This window comes from Primulina eburnea, chromosome 6 (assembly GCF_022965805.1).
Source record: "Primulina eburnea isolate SZY01 chromosome 6, ASM2296580v1, whole genome shotgun sequence".
NCBI lineage: Eukaryota > Viridiplantae > Streptophyta > Magnoliopsida > Lamiales > Gesneriaceae > Primulina > Primulina eburnea.
In genome coordinates this window covers 26,342,159-26,367,787 of record NC_133106.1, presented here as the reverse complement: position 1 = coordinate 26,367,787, position 25,629 = coordinate 26,342,159, and the positions used below count along the sequence as shown (strand labels likewise).

At 35.1% G+C, this 25,629-nt stretch overlaps 2 protein-coding genes across 5 annotated transcripts; both read left to right on the top strand.

Annotated features, from left to right (window-relative positions):
• Window positions 1-656: 656 nt before the first annotated feature.
• LOC140833993 (mediator of RNA polymerase II transcription subunit 19a-like) lies at window positions 657-6,032 on the top strand. Of its 2 annotated transcripts, none has more exons than XM_073198555.1 (8): window positions 657-890; window positions 2,263-2,332; window positions 2,996-3,073; window positions 3,898-4,187; window positions 4,368-4,595; window positions 4,832-4,888; window positions 5,004-5,143; window positions 5,648-6,032. In XM_073198555.1, exons 3-7 carry the CDS (start codon window positions 3,043-3,045, stop codon window positions 5,052-5,054), a joined length of 657 nt encoding a protein of 218 aa, XP_073054656.1. In that variant the 5' UTR covers window positions 657-890; window positions 2,263-2,332; window positions 2,996-3,042; the 3' UTR covers window positions 5,055-5,143; window positions 5,648-6,032. The 2 variants fall into 2 exon arrangements, with proteins under 2 accessions (XP_073054656.1, XP_073054657.1); XM_073198556.1 differs by having other exon boundaries at window positions 2,237-2,332.
• An 11,964-nt stretch (window positions 6,033-17,996) lies between these two features.
• LOC140833402 (uncharacterized) lies at window positions 17,997-19,177 on the top strand. 3 transcript variants are annotated; one of them, XR_012118460.1, is made up of 2 exons: window positions 17,997-18,801; window positions 18,883-19,177. XR_012118460.1 is itself a non-coding variant. In XM_073197747.1 (2 exons), the coding sequence occupies exons 1-2, from the start codon at window positions 18,544-18,546 to the stop codon at window positions 19,147-19,149; spliced, it is 333 nt and encodes a 110-aa protein (XP_073053848.1). In that variant the 5' UTR covers window positions 17,997-18,543. The 3 variants fall into 3 exon arrangements, 1 of the variants encoding a protein (XP_073053848.1); XR_012118461.1 differs by lacking the exon at window positions 18,883-19,177 and having other exon boundaries at window positions 17,997-18,609; window positions 18,683-18,797; XM_073197747.1 differs by having other exon boundaries at window positions 17,997-18,609; window positions 18,883-19,149.
• Window positions 19,178-25,629: the final 6,452 nt, after the last annotated feature.

Genomic DNA, 25,629 nt, shown 5'->3' with positions numbered 1-25,629 from the left:
TATATAATATTAGACATGTTTAAATAATTATGTATATCATATCATAATATTATAATGAGTGTCATAATTTATTTTGTTTAAAAATCTTATAGGCTTTTATACTTGTCATATCTCTTGCCGGAAGTGTGGGATGTCGTCTTAACATCCTCCCAGGATTTATAACAAGTTTATGAAAAATTTATTTTTATTGTTTCTAATAATAACATTATATTGTATATTAAATAAATACACAATAAATAAATAACAGTAAAATAAATATTATTACTTTTGCTACCTTTTTCTTCTGTTTGGAGCTTGGAAAAGTATGTAGGACTTTTAGAGTTTCGTGCTGATAACGTGTTGTGAAAAAGTAAAAATTTATGGTAAAAAGTAAAAATCTCAAACTCTCAAAATTTACCAAACTACACACTTTATAATATTTTTCTCTCTACTCAATTGTGATTTTCTTCACAAATGAGAGATCTATTTATAGAGTTTCATTACACATAATCCAAAAAATAAAATACATCATTACCTACATCATCACACACAAATTTCTAATTTTACAAATCTTATTTTCAACATTCAAATACTCAGTAACTTTTCAATATTTAAATCATTTGTTTTCAACAGTTTCAATTAAATTGTTAAAATCCCAATTCCTGAAAAAGAAATAAATTGACTTGAGGAAGCAACGCCCGTTCAGTTGGCACCACGTGTTCTTTTGTATAAGAACCCCAGTTGCGACTCTCCAACTCCCCTTCTCCGACTAGATCCCGTCCCAATTTCTGCACCAATCACTCGCTAAATCCCACGTTTTTCCTGAGACTTCAGTTGAATTCCCTGCGCAGGGGCGATTTTTGTCGTATTCTTGTCCCAACTACTCCAATTCTCGTCTCCGATTGACCGAGGTATGCGGGGATTACTCGTTTCTTTATTCGTTGAAGATTTGTTGTGTTGGGTTTGTGTTTTCGTTATTTTGGAGTGTAATCTTCCTGCACTGTTGGGCTTGTGTTGCATTTCTTGTTTCTTTGGGTTTTCCCTGTTTCGAATTAGGGTTTCGGTTCCTGGGTTAGTTTTTTTTTTTAATAAAACTTCCAATAAGCCGGGTTTAGGCTCACCCTTACTTGTTTATTAAAGAAATTGAACAAAAAAGTGACTAGACCAAGAGCTTCTTGAGGTGTGTTTCGGGTGTGTTGAATTTCTGTGATGATAATCTCGTTTTGAGTAAATATAGTTTTGAATGTTTTAGGTTTTCAATGGTGATGTTTTGAACTTTGACTAATGGGTAACGATGTTATCGTAGTGAATTTTTTTATTTGGTTTTGGATTTCCCCCCAATTATTAAACTGCATAAGGTGGAATTCATCATGGTATTTTATTTAGTTTGTGGAAATTATTTAAATTGCTAATTGTTTGGAATTAGTTTGGGGGATGGGTCAAATGGACGGTTAATATATAGATGCAGTTGAAAGCTACAGATTTAAGTACAAATTTGGTGGCTTCCATTGATTAAAATGAAAGCTCCCAAGCTATCTTTTAGCAAATAGGTGCTATTTGGATAAAAATATTGTACTGTTGACCTGGATGAGCTTCAAACTTTTCATGAAGAACCAGTAGTGGTGGAAAACATTTCTTTAATGAGCTACATAGCATACTATTTTGAGTAAATAAGTCCCATCAAATAATAGATAAGAGTAAAAAATGGAAGAATTTGATTGCAAGTAAATATTTGTGTGATGTGAATAGTACTGGAAAGGTAAAGAACTGAATAAATCAAAATGGAAAAATTTGATTGAAAGTAAATATTTGTGTGATGAGAATAGTACTGGAAAAGTAAAAAACTGAATAAATCTCGGGCTAAGAGCATGGGATTAGGTTGTATATCTACCCAGTTTCCTACATGACATGCAAATTTAGATGAGGAAATATGTTTTTGAAGTGAAGGATTAGGATACCTTATTAAACTTTAAACTTTAAACTTCAGGTTCTTTTTCTTTGCTTCCGTTCCCTCCTTACTACTAAATCTGATTAAAGGGGTAGGAGAAAGTGGAACTGTACACAGCCCTTGGCCCCACTAAAATGGTCATTGTGGAAAACCATTTTTGTCTCGGCCAAATTTTTTATCATTCTCATGATGAGTTCCAAATTATAGTTTTTTGTGGTGGCTGCGCAGTAGCATTTCATGTTTCATGCTTGACTACTTGATATATGCATAATTGAATTGGCTTTTTATGACCTGTGCTTATATTAACAGACTCTTTTCATCTCTTATATCTCAAGGTGGTTGATGGTTCTTAGGTTGTGGTGCATGAATAAGATCGAAATTTGCATGTACCCCTTAAGAGTTGAGGTATGTAAAAAATTCTGTGTCACATGTGTACACAAGCTTATGTAGTACCGTATTTGTCTAAATAATAATAGGACCTCTCACCTCTTCAAACTAAATGTGAAAGAATAGATATGGAAACAAAAGTGTGCGTTACACTTTTTCTCAACTTAATCCTTTGACCACCATTTTTGTTTTCACACTATTTGTTATAACCTTTTATTTTTGCTTTATAACCATTTGGCTTTAATTCCACTCCCACTGATTCTAACCAAATTTTCTATGCTAGCCGCTAGCGACAGTACCATATGGTCAGGTTAATACACTTATTCCATTTCTTTATATGTTGACCACCATCTTATTTTGCACCAGTGTTTAGCATTTTTATTCTTTGGGATCCACTATTTCAACTTTAATTATTCTTCTAGTTTTCACTTTTTCGACACAGTATCCATTTTTTTCCCTTGTCATAGTTCTTTAACTGAACACGTCTCTAAACAATGTTTTGTCAATCCCGTGTTAGTATGGGAACTTAACGTGGAACGTAAACTTAACGATATTGGTCTGTTAAGTTTTAATGTTTCTTTCTTTGATTTTCTTTGCTTTCATGACATTACTTTGTACAATTGCAAAGAAATTGAAATGCAGTAGGTTCTTAGGTTTAACCGTTTTTATTATTATTTCCAGTACAATCCCTGGCAGTAATGTGCTACTACCGTATAAGACACTGATATATGGATCCTGATTTTAACAAGTTTGGAAGAGGTAAGACTTGAAGAATATACATGCTTATATCATATGAGTTGGTTTGGAACTTTCTCTTGTTCATTCTCCTTGATTTACTGTTTACAGGAATTCATATCAAATAAATGATTAATTAATTGAATTTTCATTCATAGGTCATTTGAAATTAAGAGGAGTCTTTGTTGGAATGATGCTTGTTGAATTTGATAAATATATGAGCCTTAAAGTTAATGTTTACTAGTTGAAGATGATCTTATTGTCATTCCTAGATGTCAGTTTATCAAAATCCTTACATTTCTTATTTTAAAATTGAGACCCTATCCCTATCAATTGCAGAGAGATCCTATCAAATTGTAGAGGAATGAATCTAGACCCCTGGCAACATGCTTTTTGGTATTCATGTAGAGCGAGCTTGTGATAAATAATATGTTCTTTTGTAGGAAGTTTGTTTTTGAGAATGAGAGGCGGTATATGAAAAGTCATGGTCGGGGTGGTTTAAACTTTATAAGACCCAAGTATTGCGGATGGAAATTATTATTTTATTTTCTTTCCCAGCATGGAATCATTTTTAAGATCGTAAAGAAGTAACTGTGATACTGGTTTACAATCAGAAAGTGTTCCTTTTTTTTTCTATTTCTAGAGTTTCAAGTGCTTTCCGATATCTAATTCCTTGAAAGGCATTGAGCCAAAGATGCTTATCTCGTGGCATCTTTCTAATGGCTTTAATTTTCTTTTCAACAAAAGGATTATTGAAAGCAGTCTAAATTCTTCAGCAATATATTTTAGATTTGAAAATTGTTTCTTTGATATTTTTAATTAACATATGTACCCATTAATTGAATTAGGGCCTAGAGAACTCACAGGTGCTGTGGATCTTGTAAGTCATTACAAGTTGTTGCCACACTATGATTTCTTCTGCAAGAGGCCGCTTCCGGTGTCAATTTCAGATAGTCACTACCTCCATAACGTGGTTGGAGATACAGAAATCAGAAAAGGGGAGGGGATGCAATTGGGCCAGCTCATTCAAGATGAATCTTCATCAAAGGATTCTAAGACACGAATACAACCTTTTGACTTAGATGTTCTTAGGGAAGCCTTTCTGCTAAGGGACACAACTCGTGTTGATCTTTCTTCAGTGAGTACTTATTAGCATTGCAGCTATAAAATTTTATTGGACTGCTTGATTGTGGTCCTTTAGCTTTTCTGACTTGAGTAGAAAAATTGAGCTCATTAACTGTATACTTTTTATTTTATCTTCTGTTAATATGCATTTTGTATTGGGAAAACTAATCTGTCTGTTTGTAATGTTCTGTAGTCGGATAAAGGTGCTCCTACAATTCCTGGTAAATCTAAAAATGAGCCTAAAGACAAGGAGAAGAAGCACAAAAAGCATAAGGACAAAGACAAAGAGAAAGATAAAGAGCACAAGAAGCATAAACATCGGCATAAAGATCGAAGTAAAGATAAAGACAAGGAGAAGAAAAAAGATAAAACTGCCCATCATGATTCTGGCAATGATCACTCAAAAAGACACCATGAGAAGGTCAGAAAAACTGTTTTCTTCACTAGCTGCTTTGGATTTTCAAACAAAATGTTCTTTAGAAACTTGGCTGTAACATGCATATTTTTTGGAGTGAAATTTATTTATTGTTATGTGCCAGAAACCTTGGTTCAATTCTTTGCAGTTTGCTGATCCAGGCCTTTATATAAGCATTTTTTTTTTGTTTCTTTGTGAATGACTTTAACTGGTTACTGCCTGAATGCACGTTCTCATTTCAGAAGAGAAAGCAAGAAGGGGACGAAGAGAATGACATTCATAAGCACAAGAAGAGTAAGGTAACAAAAGGACAAATGGTCTGATCTCCTTTCTGTTGGGTGTTTTTTCTCTGCTGCAGAATAAAAGTCGTTTCTATTGTAGTTCGCCTTATATTTTTGCTGTTGAATTTTACAGCACAAGAGCTTAAAGATAGATGAAACAGGAGCTGTGAAAGCGGCAGGCTGAAAAATGGTGTATGGTCTTTAAGTTTTGTCATCAGATGTTGCAGTTGAGAATTTGTGCTATCTTTGCTTACCTTATTGTAATTAGCTGAGGTACAGAGTCACTTTATTAATTTTCCCATTGTGTTTTATCTTATTCATTGATGATATGGGGCTTCAGTTTAGGGATCAAATGAGAGCTCCTAAGGCCTCTTATGTTGATTTATATATGAGGTGGTTCAATTCGCTCTACTATCTTTGCTAAATCGTTGAACCCGCAGGGAAACTCAGTTGCCCTGAAATTCTGCCATTTTCCTATTAACAATGAAGAAAGATTTCTGCTTTTGAAGATCCTTCATCTGATATAAGCCCCTTTAAGTAACTTTAGTTACTCGATCTGATTATATTATATGGTACATAGTCCTAAATAGTGTAGAAAGTGAATCTCCATCTATGTACCTCTGGCTACATTTAGAGTGTATTTTGTGACTCGGGGATTAGTCTATATAGAAGTTCAAAATTATAGGCATCATGACCACAGGGTACCGCCCTATATTTGTAGTCTTAATTTACCTCTCTCTGGTTCTTAACTATGTTTGCATTTCTCTTTGTATGCAGAGCTTTATTTGGACTTACTAATGTTTACCAAGGGGGTGAATTCACTTGCTGATGTTTACCAAATGTTGAAGACGATTTGTTCTTGTATTAATCATCAAGCAAGAGCTCTCATATTCATGTAACGATTATAGAAAGACTTAGAATTCATTATTTGGCTTTTAGGTGTGCACTAGGAATCAAGATTAAGTAGGTTGAGAGATGTTTATGTACGATTCTATGGAAGTTGAACTGCCGATAAAATATACTTCGTGAAAGGGTATTATTTGTCTGATCGCACATTTTAGGCCGGGGTTTGGTTAGAGATAGTTTGGTATATTTTGGGTGGTTTGACATGATATTGTAAATTTTGTAGATTGTGCTCTAAGTAGTTCTGCTGATACTTACATTTCCTCAGCATCTTTGTATTCGCATTGACCATATGATAGCCAAGACTGCTACAAATTTTCATTGCATAACCAATCTGTAGTGTCATACCGTGTATTTTATATGGCTTCGGACTTTGAAGCCGGTGGAAAGTTGCCCTCCCAGTAGAACCTCAAGGAGGGATTTTTGTGTTTGGCTTATTTTGAACTAAAAACTTAGAAAAAGTGTGGTGGCAACATGGAAAAACAAATTAAATGCTCAAATAATTGGTAGAAAAAGTATAGAGGAAAATATTATTGTTTTGTATAATTGTTGTGTTTTCGATGTTTGTTGAAGTAAATGGTAATTTCCATTTTGTTAAGCAATAGAGCCGTTTTCGTATGGGAAGATTTTGAAATTGCAGATCTGGTCCATTTTATTTAGTTTATAAAAGAAGTCCTATATGGTGTAAAATTAATTGGTCAACGAGGCATTATTGTGTGGAGACAAACGATTTTTAATATTTTATAAACAAAAAAAAAACTTAAATTGTGTTTGGACAATTTTTGTAAAAGGTTTATGAAAATGTTTTTTAAAGTTTACTTTTTAAGAATAATTAAAAGGAATTTTTTTATGTTTTTAAAATAAAAAGCACGGGTAAAATGAATTGCAAACAAGAAGAATGAGGAAAAAAAATACGATAAAATATTTTTATAGAATAGTTGTCCAAACACTTTTTAAATTATTTTTAATTATAAAAAAATTTATAAAATAGTTTTTTAAAAACATAGTTATTATTAAAACAACTTTTAAAATATTTTATATATTTTAAAAAAAAATCACTTTTACAAAACATTTTATAAGTATTTGTTCAAATAAAATCTAATGTTTTTTTCGTTATTCGGTAAAAATTTAAATTTGATCATGGTGTCAAAGGGAGAGATGAAGAGTTGTGGTCATAGGTACAATTGATTTAATAAGTTTGAGGTGAAACCATCGCGTTCCTAATCATATTATCATATATATTTTTTTTACAAATGAATCAATTTTGTTAGACGTATCTCCAACTCGACTCAATTTATAAAAAAATAATTTTTATACTAAAATTATGATTTTTCACTTTAAGGATGAATTGACTCGTTTAACAGAAATAGATATGTGATACTGTCACAACCAATGATTCATTCCGAAGAAGAGGCAGAACCAGAATTGAGCAAATTGTTTGTAGAGATCAGTGAGGACTTATAGTTTAATTGACCACATTAAATTTAGTACGCACTTCTAATCACCATTTGAGATATCTATATTTTTTTCTTTTTGATGCCTAAAATTTCAATCTAATTTGTTCGGTGACCCAAACTTCAATAGACTTGAACTTGTTGAATCATGTAAATAGCCCCAGACCCAATAAAGATGAATTATTTGGATAAAAAAAATGACACTTTTTAAAGATAAATCAAAACATAACTTGGATTTCCATGCTTTATCAGGTTTAAAACTTTCAATTAAAAACAAACTTTTAAGATAGTTCGAACTTGGATTACTTCATCTGGAAAAAAAAAAGAGAAAGCAGGACAGTTTCAACCAAACGTGCATAAATTACTACAAATAGGGATGAATCCCATGGGAAAATATGGCTCCACCCTCAAAACAAGAAATTTAGTAAAGTTATGTACAAATATTTTAAAATACAAGACACGCCCCGCAAGTCCATTGAGTGAACACTAGCCTTGTCCCATCTAGATTCCTGGATTTGCCCCAACTCGAGAACACTTTTTTCCAAAGCAGTTTATCTTAATTATTCTTTTTTTTTTAAAAAAAGAACTTTTCATCCACACACACATACACACACTCAAAATGTCATTTAAAATGCCAATGTTATTTACGTTGAAATGAAATGAAGTCCAAAACCGTGGCCAGAACTATTTACAGGCATTAAGACAGTTCCACTAATTAAGCTCTAACAATCAATCTCGAGCCACAGATGAAGAGGAGTAACTTGGGCTGCAGGGTCACTCTTCATAGTAATGGCTTTTTGCTCAGAACCTTATCTACTTAGTGAATTCTCGTGTTCCTATAGAGAGTCTTACGGTGTAGTTTATATTATGAATATCAGTCGTTACTCCATTGTTTTCTCTGATACAAGAAATTCCAAGTTCATCAATTGACTTGAGCTGTTCTTTTGTAATACTGACTGGTGATACCCCTGGGAGTCCCGGGTCATGGGTATCAGATGATCCCGGATCATGGATCAGGCTATGAGAAGTTTGGGGCCAATCTGACAGATAACCGGGTAAATATATGCTCGATACATCATTTCCCCGAACTATTAGCAGCCAGACATACACCTAGAGCTACCATAAGCCCGGGCTTCCAGACAAGTTCCCAGATAATGATTTTCTACCTGGGTTACCTCGATAGTAGCACCACACTCGAGTGCGCAAGTATGTAATATCTTATTTTGGTAATCATCACTGTCAGAATCACATGGATTTGCGCTTCAGAAAACTTGTCAGAAAGTAGGCATGATCAACTATCTTACCATAATTAGTAACTGAGTACTAAAAACAAGGTCATAATTGACTTTCTTGCTATAAATATCATGTTTGTTCAAATTTAAAACATTCATTCGTGTAAGAACCGGACTTTTCACTCATTTAATTAAACAATTGTAAGGAAATTTAATAGCATAGGAGTTTGTTTATTGTATTAGAATAAGATATATATATATATATATATATATATATATATATATATATATATATATATATATATATATATATATATTGGAAAATATTTTTGGGAAATCCTTATGGTCAAGATATTAATTCATGCAATTGTACAAGCATATTTTCGAAATTTAGGTAGGAAATATTGCAAGACTTGGGAGATATCATGCAAGGCTTAGAAGGATGATTGCATGAACCTTGCAAAATTCGAAATTCCACTAGATTTTTGCCTTAATTATGATGATACTTAATTGTGGAATTATATGCAACTTAAGCTATAAGCATGAAGCAAATCTTCCCCTCCCATTGCACCCAATTTTCGGGCCAATCAAGGGTATTTAATTAGGAATTTAGGAGCTGAATTTAGAAGCAAATCGGCAGCCATGAAAAGGGATGGTTGGAGTCAAACTTGGGGAGATTTGGTACCAATTTGGACATGATTTGAGCTCCCTTATTAGCCTTATTCTCTTCCCCTATAAATAGTGCACCAATCCCTAGCAATTGCTACACCTCAAACTCGAAAATCCTTGCGAAAAGTTTGAAATTCAGCAACTTGTCCTAGCCGAAACTCTGCCGAAAATCTTCCAAGAAAAATCGAGCCGTAGTACCGTCGAGTGAAGAACAAGGAACGATCCACTTCCCGAAGCCGAGCACCTACGTTTTTTAGCATCAATAACTACTGTAAGTGGGCTGTTTTAAATTTTGTTTTATGCACATGAAAATTTTAGTTTTGTGGTTGAAAAATACGGTCGAGGACCGTCGTTTTGTCTATACGTTTTTACGAAAGTTATTACGTTTATGTTTGACACTGTGAGAATTCCCTGAAAATGGGTGGAATTCCAACATATTGCCCTTAACAGTGGGATAGAACTGTTTTATGGCCTCGCCCCCTTAGAGGATTAAAACTTAGGGACTGACGTTAGTAAACCGTTAAAAGGTGAAAAATCGCAGTGTTATTATGGTATGGAATTTACGTTACGATTATGAAAAGCATGTTGTACGTTATGATATGTTTCGAAAATGTTATTAAATTGATTATGTTGTGTTCAAAGTCCCCCATTTACTGAGTATTCCCAAAATACTCACCCCCCTTACAACCCTTCCCAGATAAGTCCGAAGAACAGATTGAGGAGGAAGAATCCGACCAGTTTTGGGGATGGTGAATGCAAGGAAATCGATTATGTTTAAGTTATTATTAATTAGATTTACGTTTCCGCATTAAAACTCTGTCGTCTTAATCATTTCAGTTTTGTAAAGACAATGTTATTTCATTGAAATTATGATATATAAACTGGTTTATGTTTGTGTACGATTCTATGGAAGTTGAACTGCCGATAACATATACTTCGTGAAAGGGTATTATTTGTCTGATCGCACATTTTAGGCCGGGGTTTGGTTAGAGATAGTCTGGTATATTTTGGGTGGTTTGACATGATATTGTAAATTTTGTAGATTGTGCTCTAAGTAGTTCTGCTGATACTTACATTTCCTCAGCATCTTTGTATTCGCATTGACCATATGATAGCCAAGACTGCTACAAATTTTCATTGCATAACCAATCTGTAGTGTCATACCGTGTATTTTATATGGCTTCGGACTTTGAAGCCGGTGGAAAGTTGCCCTCCCAGTAGAACCTCAAGGAGGGATTTTTGTGTTTGGCTTATTTTGAACTAAAAACTTAGAAAAAGTGTGGTGGCAACATGGAAAAACAAATTAAATGCTCAAATAATTGGTAGAAAAAGTATAGAGGAAAATATTATTGTTTTGTATAATTGTTGTGTTTTCAATGTTTATGCTGAAGCTGGCGATGTTTGTTGAAGTAAATGGTAATTTCCATTTTGTTAAGCAATAGAGCCGTTTTCGTATGGGAAGATTTTGAAATTGCAGATCTGGTCCATTTTATTTAGTTTATAAAAGAAGTCCTATATGGTGTAAAATTAATTGGTCAACGAGGCATTATTGTGTGGAGACAAACGATTTTTAATATTTTATAAACAAAAAAAAACTTAAATTGTGTTTGGACAATTTTTGTAAAAGGTTTATGAAAATGTTTTTTAAAGTTTACTTTTTAAGAATAATTAAAAGGAATTTTTTTATGTTTTTAAAATAAAAAGCACGGGTAAAATGAATTGCAAACAAGAAGAATGAGGAAAAAAAATACGATAAAATATTTTTATAGAATAGTTGTCCAAACACTTTTTAAATTATTTTTAATTATAAAAAAATTTATAAAATAGTTTTTTAAAAACATAGTTATTATTAAAACAACTTTTAAAATATTTTATATATTTTAAAAAAAATCACTTTTACAAAACATTTTATAAGTATTTGTTCAAATAAAATCTAATGTTTTTTCCGTTATTCGGTAAAAATTTAAATTTGATCATGGTGTCAAAGGGAGAGATGAAGAGTTGTGGTCATAGGTACAATTGATTTAATAAGTTTGAGGTGAAACCATCGCGTTCCTAATCATATTATCATATATATTTTTTTTACAAATGAATCAATTTTGTTAGACGTATCTCCAACTCGACTCAATTTATAAAAAAATAATTTTTATACTAAAATTATGATTTTTCACTTTAAGGATGAATTGACTCGTTTAACAGAAATAGATATGTGATAATGTCACAACCAATGATTCATTCCGAAGAAGAGGCAGAACCAGAATTGAGCAAATTGTTTGTAGAGATCAGTGAGGACTTATAGTTTAATTGACCACATTAAATTTAGTACGCACTTCTAATCACCATTTGAGATATGAGTGCGTCTCATGTGAGACCGTCTCACGGGTCATAATTCGTGAGACAGGTCAATCCTATTTATATTCACAATAAAAAGTAATACTCTCAGCATAAAAAGTGATACTTTTTCATGGGTGATCCAAATAAGAGATCCGTCTCACAAAACGACCCGTGAGACCGTCTCACACAAGTTTTTGCCTTGAGATATCTATATTTTTTCTTTTTGATGCCTAAAATTTCAATCTAATTTGTTGGGTACAATTGAGATATCTATGTTTTTTTTTTCTTTTTTTATGCCTAAAATTTCAATCTAATTTGTTCGGTGACCCAACTTAAAGAGACTTGAACTTGTTGAATCATGTAAATAGCCCCAGACCCAATAAAGATGAATTATTTGGATAAAAAAAATGACAGTTTTTAAAGATAAATCAAAACATAACTTGGATTTCCATGCTTTGTCAGGTTTAAAACTTTCAATTAAAAACAAACTTTTAAGATAGTTCGAACTTGGATTACTTCATCTGGAAAAAAAAAAAGAGAAAGCAGGACAGTTTCAACCAAACGTGCATAAATTACTACAAATAGGGATGAATCCCATGGGAAAATATGGCTCCACCCTCAAAACAAGAAATTTAATAAAGTTATGTACAAATATTTTAAAATACAAGACACGCCCCCCAAGTCCAGTGAGTGAACACTAGCCTTGTCCCATCAAGATTCCTGGATTTGCCCCAACTCGAGAACACTTTTTTCCAAAGCAGTTTATCTTAATTATTCTTTTTTTTTTAAAAAGAACTTTTCATCCACACACACATACACACACTCAAAATGTCATTTAAAATGCCAATGTTATTTACGTTGAAATGAAATGAAGTCCAAAACCGTGGCCAGAACTATTTACAGGCATTAAGACAGTTTCACTAATTAAGCTCTAACAATCAATCTCGAGCCACAGATGAAGAGGAGTAACTTGGGCTGCAGGGTCACTCTTCATAGTAATGCCTTTTTGCTCAGAACCTTATCTACTTAGTGAATTCTCGTGTTCCTATAGAGAGTCTTACGGTGTAGTTTATATTATGAATATCAGTCGTTACTCCATTGTTTTCTCTGATACAAGAAATTCCAAGTTCATCAATTGACTTGAGCTGTTCTTTTGTAATACTGACTGGTGATACCCCTGGGAGTCCCGGGTCATGGGTATCAGATGATCCCGGATCATGGATCAGGCTATGAGAAGTTTGGGGCCAATCTGACAGATAACCGGGTAAATATATGCTCGATACATCATCTCCCCGAACTATTAGCAGCCAGACATACACCTAGAGCTACCAGAAGCCCGGGCTTCCAGACAAGTTCCCAGATAATGATTTTCTACCTGGGTTACCTCGATAGTAGCACCACACTGTCAGAATCACATGGATTTGCGCTTCAGAAAACTTGTCAGAAAGTAGGCATGATCAACTATCTTACCAAAATTAGTAACTGAGCACTAAAAACAAGGTCATAATTGACTTTCTTGCTATAAATATCATGTTTGTTCAAATTTAAAACAATCATTCGTGTAAGAACCGGATTTTTCACTCATTTAATTAAACAATTGTAAGGAAATTTAATATCATAGGAGTTTGTTTATTGTATTAGAATAAGATATATATATATATATATATATATATATATATATATATATATATATATATATATATATATATATATATATATATATGGAAGATATTTTTGGGAAATCCTTATGGTCAAGATATTAATTCATGCAATTGTACAAGTATATTTTCGAAATTTAGGTAGGAAATATTGCAAGACTTGGGAGATATCATGCAATGCTTAGAAGGATGATTGCATGAACCTTGCAAAATTCGAAATTCCACTAGATTTTTGCCTTAATTATGATGATACTTAATTGTGGAATTATATGCAACTTAAGCTATAAGCATGAAGCAAATCTTCCCCTCCCATTGCACCCAATTTTCGGGCCAATCAAGGGTATTTAATTAGGAATTTAGGAGCTGAATTTAGAAGCAAATCGGCAACCATGAAAAGGGATGGTTGGAGTCAAACTTGGGGAGATTTGGTACCAATTTGGACATGATTTGAGCTCCCTTATTAGCCTTATTCTCTTCCCCTATAAATAGTGCACCAATCCCTAGCAATTGCTACACCTCAAACTCGAAAATCCTTGCGAAAAGTTTGAAATTCAGCAACTTGTCCTAGCCGAAACTCTGCCGAAAATCTTCCAAGAAAAATCGAGCCGTAGTACCGCCGAGTGAAGAACAAGGAACGATCCACTTCCCGAAGCCGAGCACCTACGTTTTTTAGCATCAATAACTACTGTAAGTGGGCTGTTTTAAATTTTGTTTTATGCACATGAAAATTTTTGTTTTGTGGTTGAAAAATACGGTCGAGGACCGTCGTTTTGTCTATACGTTTTTACGAAAGTTATTACGTTTATGTTTGACACTGTGAGAATTCCCTGAAAATGGGTGGAATTCCAACATATGGCCCTTAACAGTGGGATAGAACTGTTTTATGGCCTCGCCCCCTTAGAGGATTAAAACTTAGGGACTGACGTTAGTAAACCGTTAAAAGATGAAAAATCGCAGTGTTATTATGGTATGGAATTTACGTTATGATTATGAAAAGCATGTTGTACGTTATGATATGTTTCGAAAATGTTATTAAATTGATTATGTTGTGTTCAAAGTCCCCCATTTACTGAGTATTCCCAAAATACTCACCCCCCTTACAACTCTTCCCAGATAAGTCCGAAGAACAGATTGAGGAGGAAGAATCCGAGCAGTTTTGGGGATGTGAATGCAAGGAAATCGATTATGTTTAAGTTATTATTAATTAGATTTACGTTTCCGCATTAAAACTCTGTCGTCTTAATCATTTCAGTTTTGTAAAGACAATGTTATTTCATTGAAATTATGATATATAAACTGGTTCGGTTTATACTGTGCTACGAAAAGCTTGTTGTTTCAATTGTGTGATTGTAAACAACGCCGGTGTCAACTAACCCCGGTCTCGGGGCGTGACAATTCGCATATATATCTTGCCCACACCATTCCTACAACATTTTTCTCTTTGCTACATAGTTTTTTCTCACCCACCTGCTGACTTTAGCATCGGAGTGGTCACGTCGGACATCCTCCGGCGCCCATTCACGTGGTTATCTTCATGTTCATAGGTCAATACTAGTTATTCTGAGAAGAAGAAACCACATAACTCAGGTGATGGATAAGGGATGCCTTTTTTCTGATGTCATAATCCGAGAGCCTTTGCCAGGATATTTCAAATCTGCAAAGATAAAAAACTACGACGGCAGTTTTGACCCGGAAGAACACCTCGCCCGGTTCGAAAATATGGCTATGTTGCACTGTTATGAAAACATGATCAAGTGCAAAGTATTCTTAACTATTCTGGTTGACTCGGCCCAAAGATGGTTTGAAAGACTGTCCACTCGGAGCATTCAGTCTTTTGAAGATTTCCAGAAATTATTCTTACATCATTTTAACAGCAACAAGAAATACAAAAAAAAACCACTTTTAGCCTGTTTGAGGTAAAGCAGAGCGCTGAAGAAACTCTAAAGCCATATATCATGAGATTCAATCGAGTCGCTTTGGATGTCCCTTCCTGCGCTCCTGACACGAAAACCACCGCATTCACACAGGGACTACGAGAGGGGGATTTTATTCGCTCATTAAACAAGAAACTGTCCGGGGACTTTGAGGACTCTTGTGGCCCGGGCTGAAAAGTATATTAACATAGAAGAAGCTCTGAAGCAGAAGCGAGATGCTTTGAAGAGAGAGAGAGAGGTGACCTGGTGGTCAGACCCGAGGAGAGAGTTCATAAGAGGGTGAATGAAGGAAATTTTTCTCATCACATGCCTTTGAAGATTGCCCGGGATAGGGATATCCAGGAGTGCAGCTCGGATAAATCGCGGGATACAAACCCGAGTTCACAATTTGCTAGGTCCGAAAAGAAGAGATTATGCACCCTTCACAAGGCATATTCTCATGACACAAGTGAGTACCGAATGTTGAAGAAAGAATACAATCGCCCCTCCGAACCAGAGCACAACCCATCAAACAGAAGAATAAAATTTCCACCTTGGTCAACTCAACGTCCAGGGCCTAGTTCACATGTTGGTTCGCGAGTTGCCTCGAGTGGAAGAAGAAACCAGGAGCCAGAACGGAAGAAGGCCTCATCTCCTTCCTTAAGTGTAATAAAAATGATTTCCGGTGGTTCTACGGATGGTGATTCTAATCGGACCCAGAAGGCATGAGGCAGGACATATTGTTTGGAAGTGGAAGGAGAAATGAGGAATGAGTTGACCATTAGCTTTGGCTTGGATGATCTCCGAGAAGTCAGTTTTCCCCATAATGACGCTCTAGTGATACAGGCCCATGTTTCTAACTATGACGTAATGAGAATCTTTGTAGATTCGGGCAACTCTGTTAACGTCATATTCAAGAAAGCTCTGGTGCAGATTGATTTACAAGGATACCAGTTGGATTCGGTAGAAACAGTCTTTTTTGGTTTCGCTGGTCATGCCGTATACCAAGAAGGAGAGATAATTTTGCCATTAACCTTGGGTACCCGAGAACCAGTGTTCTAAAAATCCTCGCCTAGGCGCTGGGAGGTCCAAAACCGCCCCGATTTTAGACTAGTCGAAACTTCTAGGCGCTACCATATTAATCGGCCGCCTGACGCGAAAGCTGCCTAGGCGATTTTACAATTAAAAATCCGACTAGGCGGTTTACACTTAAAAAAAAACAAATTATGATATTCCTAATTATAGTATATATGCATATCACCACCTAGCCGGATTTCTAGTTTAAAAAAAACCAAAATAATAATATTAATAAATAATAATTATACTTTAAAGAATAATGTTGGAAACATATTTGACATTTGTGATTTGTCTGTAGCCCAGCCCTTTCCTCGAGCTTTCAAAAAAACCCTTGTTCTTATTTCTCAAGCAAACGCCAGAAGCAGGACGATGGTTCGATCGAATCCTTACATTGATTTCCTAACATTTTCAGGTCAGTTTTTGAATCCTTTTTAAGTTTTAACTAATGTGTTCAATTGTTTTCTTCCTGGGATTCTCGATTTTGTGCCTGCGATTTTCTGTCTTGATGGCGTTTGATAAAATGACTCTATAAGAGATGTTTGTAATCTGAAATAAAAATAGAACTATAATACAAGTTGGTGGCTTTAGTGGAATTTGGGCATATGTATTCATTTTTATTTATTACTGTGAATTTGTGATTAGCATCAATTTAATTTGGGCACCAGAAAAAGAATGTTTGAGTGGCATACGTAGAAGTACCACCTTGGAAATTATTGCATTTCTTAGTCTTCATTTTGAATATCCACGTATGTGATCTTTAGCATCTAAATTTCCCCTCAGGATATCATCTTCTAAGCTGAAATAGTAGAAGCAGGAACAAAAAATGGCTGGTAATATTTCTTTTGAAGCATCTAATTCAATGCCAGAGACGGAGGGTGAAATGGGAATTTGCAGACTTGGTGGATCCTAAAAATTTGGATAAGTTGAAATGTAAGTTATGTGGAAAAATTACTAGTGGTGGAATTTATCGGATGAAACAACATATTGCCCATATCAACGGAAATGTTGCCCCGTGTAAGAATTATTCGAACAAGGATAAAGAGAAGTGTAAGAATGCCATTGAAGACGCAAGAACAAAAAAGAAACAAAAGAATACAAATGAAGTGGCGGTGAGAGAAGAAGTTGTTCTTGATGAATATGAGGAAGATGGAGAGAGTCTAGAAAAAAGAAGGAATCCACTTACTCTTGGTCCTATGGACCGATTTGCATCTGCCATTGACCCTGATTCCGGTTTGAGTGGAAGTAAGAAGACGAAACAACCACAAAATATTCTTGATGGACTTTGGAAGCAAAGGACACATAGCCTGCATCAATATGTAGCTCGATGGGTGTATGAGTCCGGTATTCCTTTTCATGCCATTGACAATGATAGCTTCAAGAGGTTTGTGGAAGCGGTTGGTCAATTTGGACCAGGTTATCGTCCTCCAACTGAATACCTATTAAGAGAGCCTTTATCGAAAGAAGAGGTAGAAAGAACTAAAGGTCTATTAAAAAAACAAGAAGAAGAATGGGCTTTGAATGGTTGCTTATGAATTTGTGTGTCAGTTGTAGGGAAGTCACAACTTTTCTTTCTTCTAGGGAGGCATCAGATGAAGCACACACCGGGAATTATATATTGGAATATGTGGACAAGTGCATTGAAGAAGTTGGGCCACAAAATTTAGTTCAAGTTGTAACGGACAATGCTTCAAATAATATGGCGGCGAAAGATTTGTTGAAGGAGAAGAGTCCACATATATTTTGGATTTCATGTGCAACTCACACAGTGAATCTTATGCTTCAAGGCATTGGGAACCAACCTAAGTTTAAAGGGGTGATTGACACATCACAAGACATTGTCAATGATGAGGAAGTTCACCAAAAAAAAGACATTTTGAGGCCGGGAATAACAAGATTTGCAACCGCTTTTCTAACTTTGCAAAGTTTGATGGAAAAGAAAAATGAATTGAGAGCTATGGTTACTAGTGAAGAATGGAATGCATGCAAATATTCAAAGAGTGTAAAGGGGAAGGTGACATATAATACCGCTTTGAGTGTCTCTTTTTGGAATGGGGTAAGCTTTTGTGTGAAGGTTTTTGCTCCTTTAGTTAAAGTACTTCGTCTTGTTCATGGGGACAAAAAACCCATGGGTTTTTTTCCTGGTGAATTAGTTAGAGCAAGAGATGAGATTAAAGAGGTATTTAAAAATCAAGAGCTTCATTATCGTCCAATTATTGATATTATTGATGAGCAAAGTCGTAATCGGCTTGATAGTCCACTACATTTGGCCGCCTACCTCTTGAACCCTTATTATTTCTTCAATGATCGGAGCATTGGAAGTGAAGAAGTGGTCACAAATGGGTTTTTCACTTCTGTTGAATCATTTTTTCCCGATGACATTGATAGCCAAAGTGAAGTAGTAAATGTGGAGTTAGTTGAAGTATATCAACAGAGATGGTGGATTTGGAAGAGTATTGGCTATGGCGGGATGCACAAAAAATGATGAGAAATATGATCCGGGTAAGAACAATTTTTTTAAAAAAATTATTGTTTTTTTGTTTGATAATTTTTATTGTTTCATTTGTTTATTTAGTGGGATGGTGGCATCTTTATGGAAATGGTGTATCTAAATTGCAAAAAATGGCAAAAAGAATTCTTTCTCTGACTACAAGTTTTTCCGGTTGTGAGAGAAATTAGAGTACTTTTGAGGGAGTAAGTACTTAATTGATTATTCTATACTTATTATTATATATTTTTATATATGTATTCAATATTAATATTTTTTTAATGTAGATCCATACTAAGAAAAGAAATAGACTAGATACTGGAAGGTTGAACAATTTAGTTTATGTTCAATTCAATGCCAAGTTCATCAACAAGAAGAGAAGTCAAGAGGAAAAAGGATTGGATGTTCTACTTGCTAGTGAAGCAACTATGGCACAAGGATGGATTGTTGATGGTGGAGATGAAGGTGTTGAGACAAATGTTGAAGATGTAAGGGAACTTCACGAAGTAGAATTTGTATCGGATGAAAGAGGAGGAAGAAGCCATGGATTTTGAGTTTGAATCCGATACAGAAAAAGTATTGGAAAAAATGTTGAGCAAATTTAATTTTCATTGTACAACAGTTGTTGTAAAGTAGTAAACTGATGTGGATGATTCATATATAAAAATTTATTAATATATATTTATTATTAAAAATTTAAAATTTATAATAATATATATTTCATATACAAACATAATACTCATGAACCACTTAATGAATTTAAGATTTAAAAAAAACCGCCTAGGCCCCGCCTAGTCGCCTAGGCACTAGGCGGTAGGTAACCGCCCGCCTACCGCCTACCGCTTTTTAGAACACTGCCGGGAACTACGAAAAACTGTCATGACTTTTTTCACAGTTGTGGATGCCCCATCGTCATATAATATTATCTTGAGTCCGCCAGCTATGAATGAATTGAAAGCCTAGAGTATAACCGAAAATATAATTTCTCTAACTCACAATAAAACCTCACACTCAAGGAAAAAACATTTTTTCTTTGTTGACACAAACCATATTTGACAATTGTGTCACATTTGAAAAGTATTCAAAAACATGTGAACCTACCATAATAGTTGTCACGCCTACGCCTAGGGCCGAGATTATTCGACACCGGCGTTGTTTTCCAATCACACAATCGAAAACAACAAGTCTCGTAGTCCAATATAAATCAAAACCAGTTTATAACTCATAATCAAACGTAAAATTGTTTTTACAACGAAAATACCTGAAAAAGATAAAAAATAAGCGGAAGCATTTATAATTGAAAAAACCAACATAGATCTAAACAATTTCGTCCATCACCAGCCCCAAAACTGGTCATGTTCTTCTTCCTCTATATGTTCTTCAGGCTTATCTGGAGATGGAGAGTAAAAAGTGAGTTATATGATCATCACTCATCAAGTGAGAGCCGTTCCAGCACATAAATAAAAATATTCAATAATTTCGAAAAACACATACCATGCATAACATGATTCATATAATCAACATAGGCATATCTTGGAATAGGATCTGAGATTCTTCTACTTTCCATGATTTACTGAAACCAGTCCCTAATTTTTTTTCCTCTAAGTGGAAGAGGCCGTATAACGGTTACAACCCCACCGTGTAAGAGCCATAAACATATCATGCATATTGGGATTTCGACCCATATCCAGTTGAATTATCACAGTGCCAACACATAAAACACACGATAATCGTATCAAGAAGAGGATAGAAGAAGAATTATACTCGACCAAATCTTTAAAAAACAAAAAAAGCATACCGAAATTATACTTTTTAAAACAAGCCCACTTATCTCAGATTTTGATTGAAAAAAACGTGGAGGGGGTTCCATGCACTAGGATTTTCCAATCCTATTCCGGCAAACTGCAGCAACGCTTCGAAACTTGGTAGAACTTGGGAGAGTAAAGTCTCGAAAATTCCGAGAGAAAACTAGAGAGAATTTCGAAAATGTAGAGTAAAATTCAGGTGTGATTTTCGAATACTATCACAAGTTTATAACTCGTGAGATTTACAACAATAAACATATGATTGCTACAGGAAAACATAGGGAAAAGTAAACCTTTGAGAACAAAGAAAAGTTGCGATCTTTTTTTATGGGTTACTGTGAAAACGCGTTTTTAGTCTAGGGTTGTGAAAACGTGCCAACTGCATTAAATGGGTTTTCGTGGAAATTGACAGCAGAAAGCTGGCGGAGGAAAAGTGGGGGAGGAGATCTTCTTCGGTAACAAAAGCAAATTTTCATTTGGAAGAGCTCGACGTAGGGCCCGGCCCGGCTAGATCCTTCAATTGGGCTTTCGGAGCCCGATAATGCTCATTTAAAAGTCCAACAGACAACACACATTATTAGGAAAGGCCAAAGAAAGTGGACCCTCACAAGAAAAACCCACTGGTCAGCAAAGAGAATATTACCAATTAGCCCTTCATTAAACTATATATTGCATACTGTGGAGGTTTACCAATTTTAGGAAAATAGCTGATGTGGTTAGCCGTTGATCAATTTGTTTTTTTCAGCTTATGTTACATTACACGTGTGGAGTAATATTTCCCGACATTTTAATATAACATTTTGATAATAATCTGAATTTAAAATAAAAATATGTGTGTCAATTTGATGATTAACGGAATATTTTATATTAAAACATAGAGAGAATATTACTATAAATGTAGCATAAACTCAATTTTTTCTATGAAATTTGTTACGCTAGTATGGATGACCTGTTTAGGGTTATTTTTCTTTTAGAGAACATGAATCTCCGCTTTGTTAAGTTGAATGTATGTTCGTAGTTTACTTAGAGAAAAACGACTAGAAAAACTCGCCTTATTTTATAAACAAGCCACCATTGAACTTGCTACAGGCTGGTTTCATTGATTATTTTTTTAAAGATGGAAATTGATTCCACAAGTTGGATTGTTGGAATCAACTTGATAACTCCGACCACACTATGAGTAATCATAAACTGTAAAAAAAACAACCAAAAAATAATATATTTTGAAATCAGGGGTTAAATGCAATATTTAGCAAAAAATTCCAAGAACAGGTGGCCAGACAGCAAGACAGCCCAGTAGTATTCATGACCAACGGCTATATTCCAGTGCTTCCCTCATTCAAACCATATAATAATATATATGAACAACACACAACGGTTCATTTTCCAAAAGACCACCATTTTCAGAACTCTCCACCAAAACCAGACCAACCTGTTATGGAAAATGTGAATCCCAACATCGGTAGAGTCCAGCATGTACCGAAATCATCCTCGGACCGACTTCTTACCAAGTTCGCGGAGGTGGGTTCGTTACCGAAGCCCAAAGTTTCGGGTAAAAAGATGGAGCTTGTAAGATTGAAAAAGAAAATCACGACTGGATCAGCACCAGCTGATCAGAGGAACACGCTTCTTCCTACCCGGAAACCAGTGACCTTCTTTCGTCGATTCGGAGCCGTGGGTAAGTGCAAGATGAGGTTGAGGGAGCTCAAAACCAAATCCATAGTCGCTGCACTCGAAAAGGTATCGAGTTAAATCTACATATACTCTCGTGCTTAAGAGAACATCGATCTTCTATTTTATTCTCGGGTACTTTTACTGGTTTGATGTTGTCGGAATTGGTCTTTTCTTTTTTTCTCGGATCAGTTGTCTGAATTGGTTTTTTGATCATATTATTAATTTGTACGTGTTCTTTTCATCTAACATTTGTTTCAAATTCAATTTTGACCAAAGGCCAGATGAATCTAACATATTAAATTTCTTTGAACCCCGGCCTCGAAATGGGTCCAAATTACTTACTTTGAGCAGACATGGCATAGTAGCGTGGAAGGAGCTTCGAGGGTGTTGATGGAGAAGCATTACAACCGCCACAAACGCCTTGTCAGCGACTTGTACTGATCCAGAATTGGAGACTATTTTTATGGACAGAAAAAGCAGCCAAACTCGCCTTGTTTATTTAGTACGATTGTTCAATAAATAATTCTTTATTTTTTGTGGATTTATTATTTAAAATAAATATTGACAAACATCAATTTTTTTAAGACCATAATCAAATTTTGTTGTAACGATATGATTAAAAGCTGTTAGTTTATGTCAGGATCGAAGATGTGTTTAGAAGAAGTGAATAAACAATTTAAAATTTCTTTTTAAACACCGACAAATAATGCAACTGGTCTTTATATGGTTAGCTGCTATATAAGACCTGATTTTCTCCATTCTTAAAAATGGTTGGACCACAAATAGCACGGAAAATGATTCGAGGCTTTTTATGATACATTTATACTCAAATATAAACAAACAATAAAATAAATAAGTGCAGTAAATGAAACACAAGAACTTTTATGATGTTCGGACACTCAAACTTTTAGGTCTTTCCATCTTTCACTTAGGAATGATTTTATTATAAAACTTTGGTTTTGCAAATTTTTGTAACAATTCGCTTCAATCTTAGAACTTATCTACTGCTTATGATGTGAGACAAATCTCACAACCGATACAATTCAAAATATATAGAAAGAATTAATCATTAGATTCAAGTTATCGAGCAACTCCTGAAACGGTCTAGACAGAAAATGGTTCAATAGTTGACAGAAACCCTAGTTGATCCTTAATGATTTGAAGGATGTTTTCCGAAGAGAGGGTCGTTGAGCATTGGTTGGTATGAGTGTGAATGGTGCTTAGAAAATTTTCAAAAAATGCAAACTTGAAAAATTGCTTCGAATGTATGTCAAATCATGTTATGTCCATGAAACTTTTCTTGGCATCCTTTATTTATAGTGCTCTTTTCATTTGCCTATTGAACGTTTGACTGTAGCTCATTAATGAAAAAGCACTGTTTTCACCGTCCTTTCTTGATTCATAGAACATTTCAATAAATGAGAAATTTGACATTTAATAACTGTCTCTGAGCTATGTCTTTTTAGGAAAAAATTCTGATATTTTGATGTCTTGTTTATAGTGTATGATCAGTCCACTAACTTTTCTGATAAAACAGGTAGAATCCTTATAAAATGTGTGGCTTGAATATGAAGATATTTTACTCAATCGTTTTTCAAATATGCTTCGGTTAGTGGTCTTATGCCACAGACTTGTAAGCTCAAGCGGTCAAATAGATCAAATAACCTGCTTCGACCAGTTGAATGACTTTTTCTGAATCTTCAATAGAACGGTCGAGTACTTGCAATGCATACAAAGCCAGCTTAACCTAATTCAATAAGTCATTGTTTGTTTTCACTAAAACTAAAGAATCTAACAATTTCCTCTTTTCTAAAGATGACAAAACCTAAGCCCCAACACATCAGATGCATGTAAGAAAAAATGAATTTCATTGAGATAATAAATTTTATTGTGACAACTTACAATGTAGAAGGAAGACAAAAACACCTATTTGTATAAATGTAAAGCCTATACTACCTCCTAAACTAGGAGCTTCGACCACTTCTTAATCTACATCCTCTCTTAGGTTAATCTTTCTTTTCCTTCTCATCTTCAGCCGCTCTTTTTTTAGCTTCATCTTCTCCTTTTATGGCATCACACTTTTGAAAATGATCCAACATTTCTTGTAGATGGGTGCCAAGGGTAGCCTGAAGACTGTCAATATGATCCCCAAATCTTTATTCATTCAATTTGAGTTAACTGTCCGGACAATGTGACTATTGCATCGTCGGTATGCTTCTTTGAAGATTTGAATCCATCTATGCATAATTTGATGTCTAGTTTGAGTTTAGACACATTTCGCATCACATATTGGTGAAGATCACACACACCAACACTTGAGGCTATCAGGCGAGCTTCAAAGTCAAACACGAGGCTACGCGCGAACCTTCGGAATTGACCTCTGAAAAGTGTGAATCGGCTTCAATTTGAGCATTGGTGTGCAAAGGTCCAGCTTCATTATCATTTAGTTCCGACCGATAGTCTTCAATTTTGTTGTTCATATACATATTTTCCATGTCATAGGCTCTGGTGGTGCCCTCGCAACAAGGAAGAATGGGATAATAATCTTTTGAAATATCAAACCTTCGTAATTGACCTCTGAAATTGTGAATCAGCCCAAAGTTTAGCATTGGTGTGCGAAGGTTCAGCTTCATTATCATTTGGTTCAGACTGATAGTCTTCAATTTTGTTATCCATCTCCACATTTTCCACGTCAGAGGCTTCGGTGGTGCCTTCGAAACCAGGAAGAATAGGAGAGACATCTTTTGGAATATCAAATTTGACCAGTGGTGGAGAAAGAATAGAAGAGTCTTCGGTTTTTGACGGAGGAGGTGGGACTTCGAAGCTTCTTCTTCAAAGATTGTCTCAAGAGATTGACTCTTGGGATCAGTCTCTTAATTAGTGTCCATGTAAGTGAACCGGTCACCAAAGAGGTCAAAGTCCATCATAGACTTTGCCATATCATCCATTGAGTTCAGAGGGACCTAGGTAGGGGTTTGTCCAGATTATCAGTAGAGAAAAGACATGTTTCAGGATTATTTGAGATAGGAGAAGAGAAAAGGACCTCTGAATGAGGTTGCACACCTATTGGATGTTAGTGGTAGAAGATGTTTCTTCGGTTGTCGGTTGCTCAACATCACTCGATGGTCCACCACTATCATGTGACCGATTAAAGCGAGTAATATTTTGGGCAATTGTTTCAGCTCCTTTTGCTCTTATTCTCCTCCACCTTCTTCCCCCACACCCATCTCTTTAAACATGACAGAAGCCGTGTACTCAGACATTTTTGGCTAAAGTTTGCTTGGGCATCTCGAAATCCCTCCATTGGCCCGAATCTTTGATATGATGGTTCTAATTGGCAGACGACCGCATGACCATTGGGAGCGGCGTAACTTGGTTCATCAAAATTCTTCTTCTTTTGAGCGTTGATCGTTGCTGAAGACTTCCCCTCATATGGAGTTCAATAAAGGACATCCGGACAAGAGCTACCTCAATATCATCGGTCTGGGCCCAGTCTAGCATGTGGCCTTCAAAAGTGTCCACCTTCTAAAGTGAATCATCTTTAAGGTTGGTCTT

Coding starts and splice junctions, on each gene's coding strand:
- LOC140833993 (XM_073198555.1), top strand. CDS start 3,043: ATGGATCCTGATTTTAACAAGTTTGGAAGAG. Junction 3,074..3,897: donor TTTTAACAAGTTTGGAAGAG/GTAAGACTTGAA, acceptor TAATTGAATTAG/GGCCTAGAGAACTCACAGGT. Junction 4,889..5,003: donor ATAAGCACAAGAAGAGTAAG/GTAACAAAAGGA, acceptor TGAATTTTACAG/CACAAGAGCTTAAAGATAGA.
- LOC140833402 (XM_073197747.1), top strand. CDS start 18,544: ATGGTGGATTTGGAAGAGTATTGGCTATGGCGGGATGCACAAAAAATG. Junction 18,610..18,882: donor TGATGAGAAATATGATCCGG/GTAAGAACAATT, acceptor TTTTTAATGTAG/ATCCATACTAAGAAAAGAAA.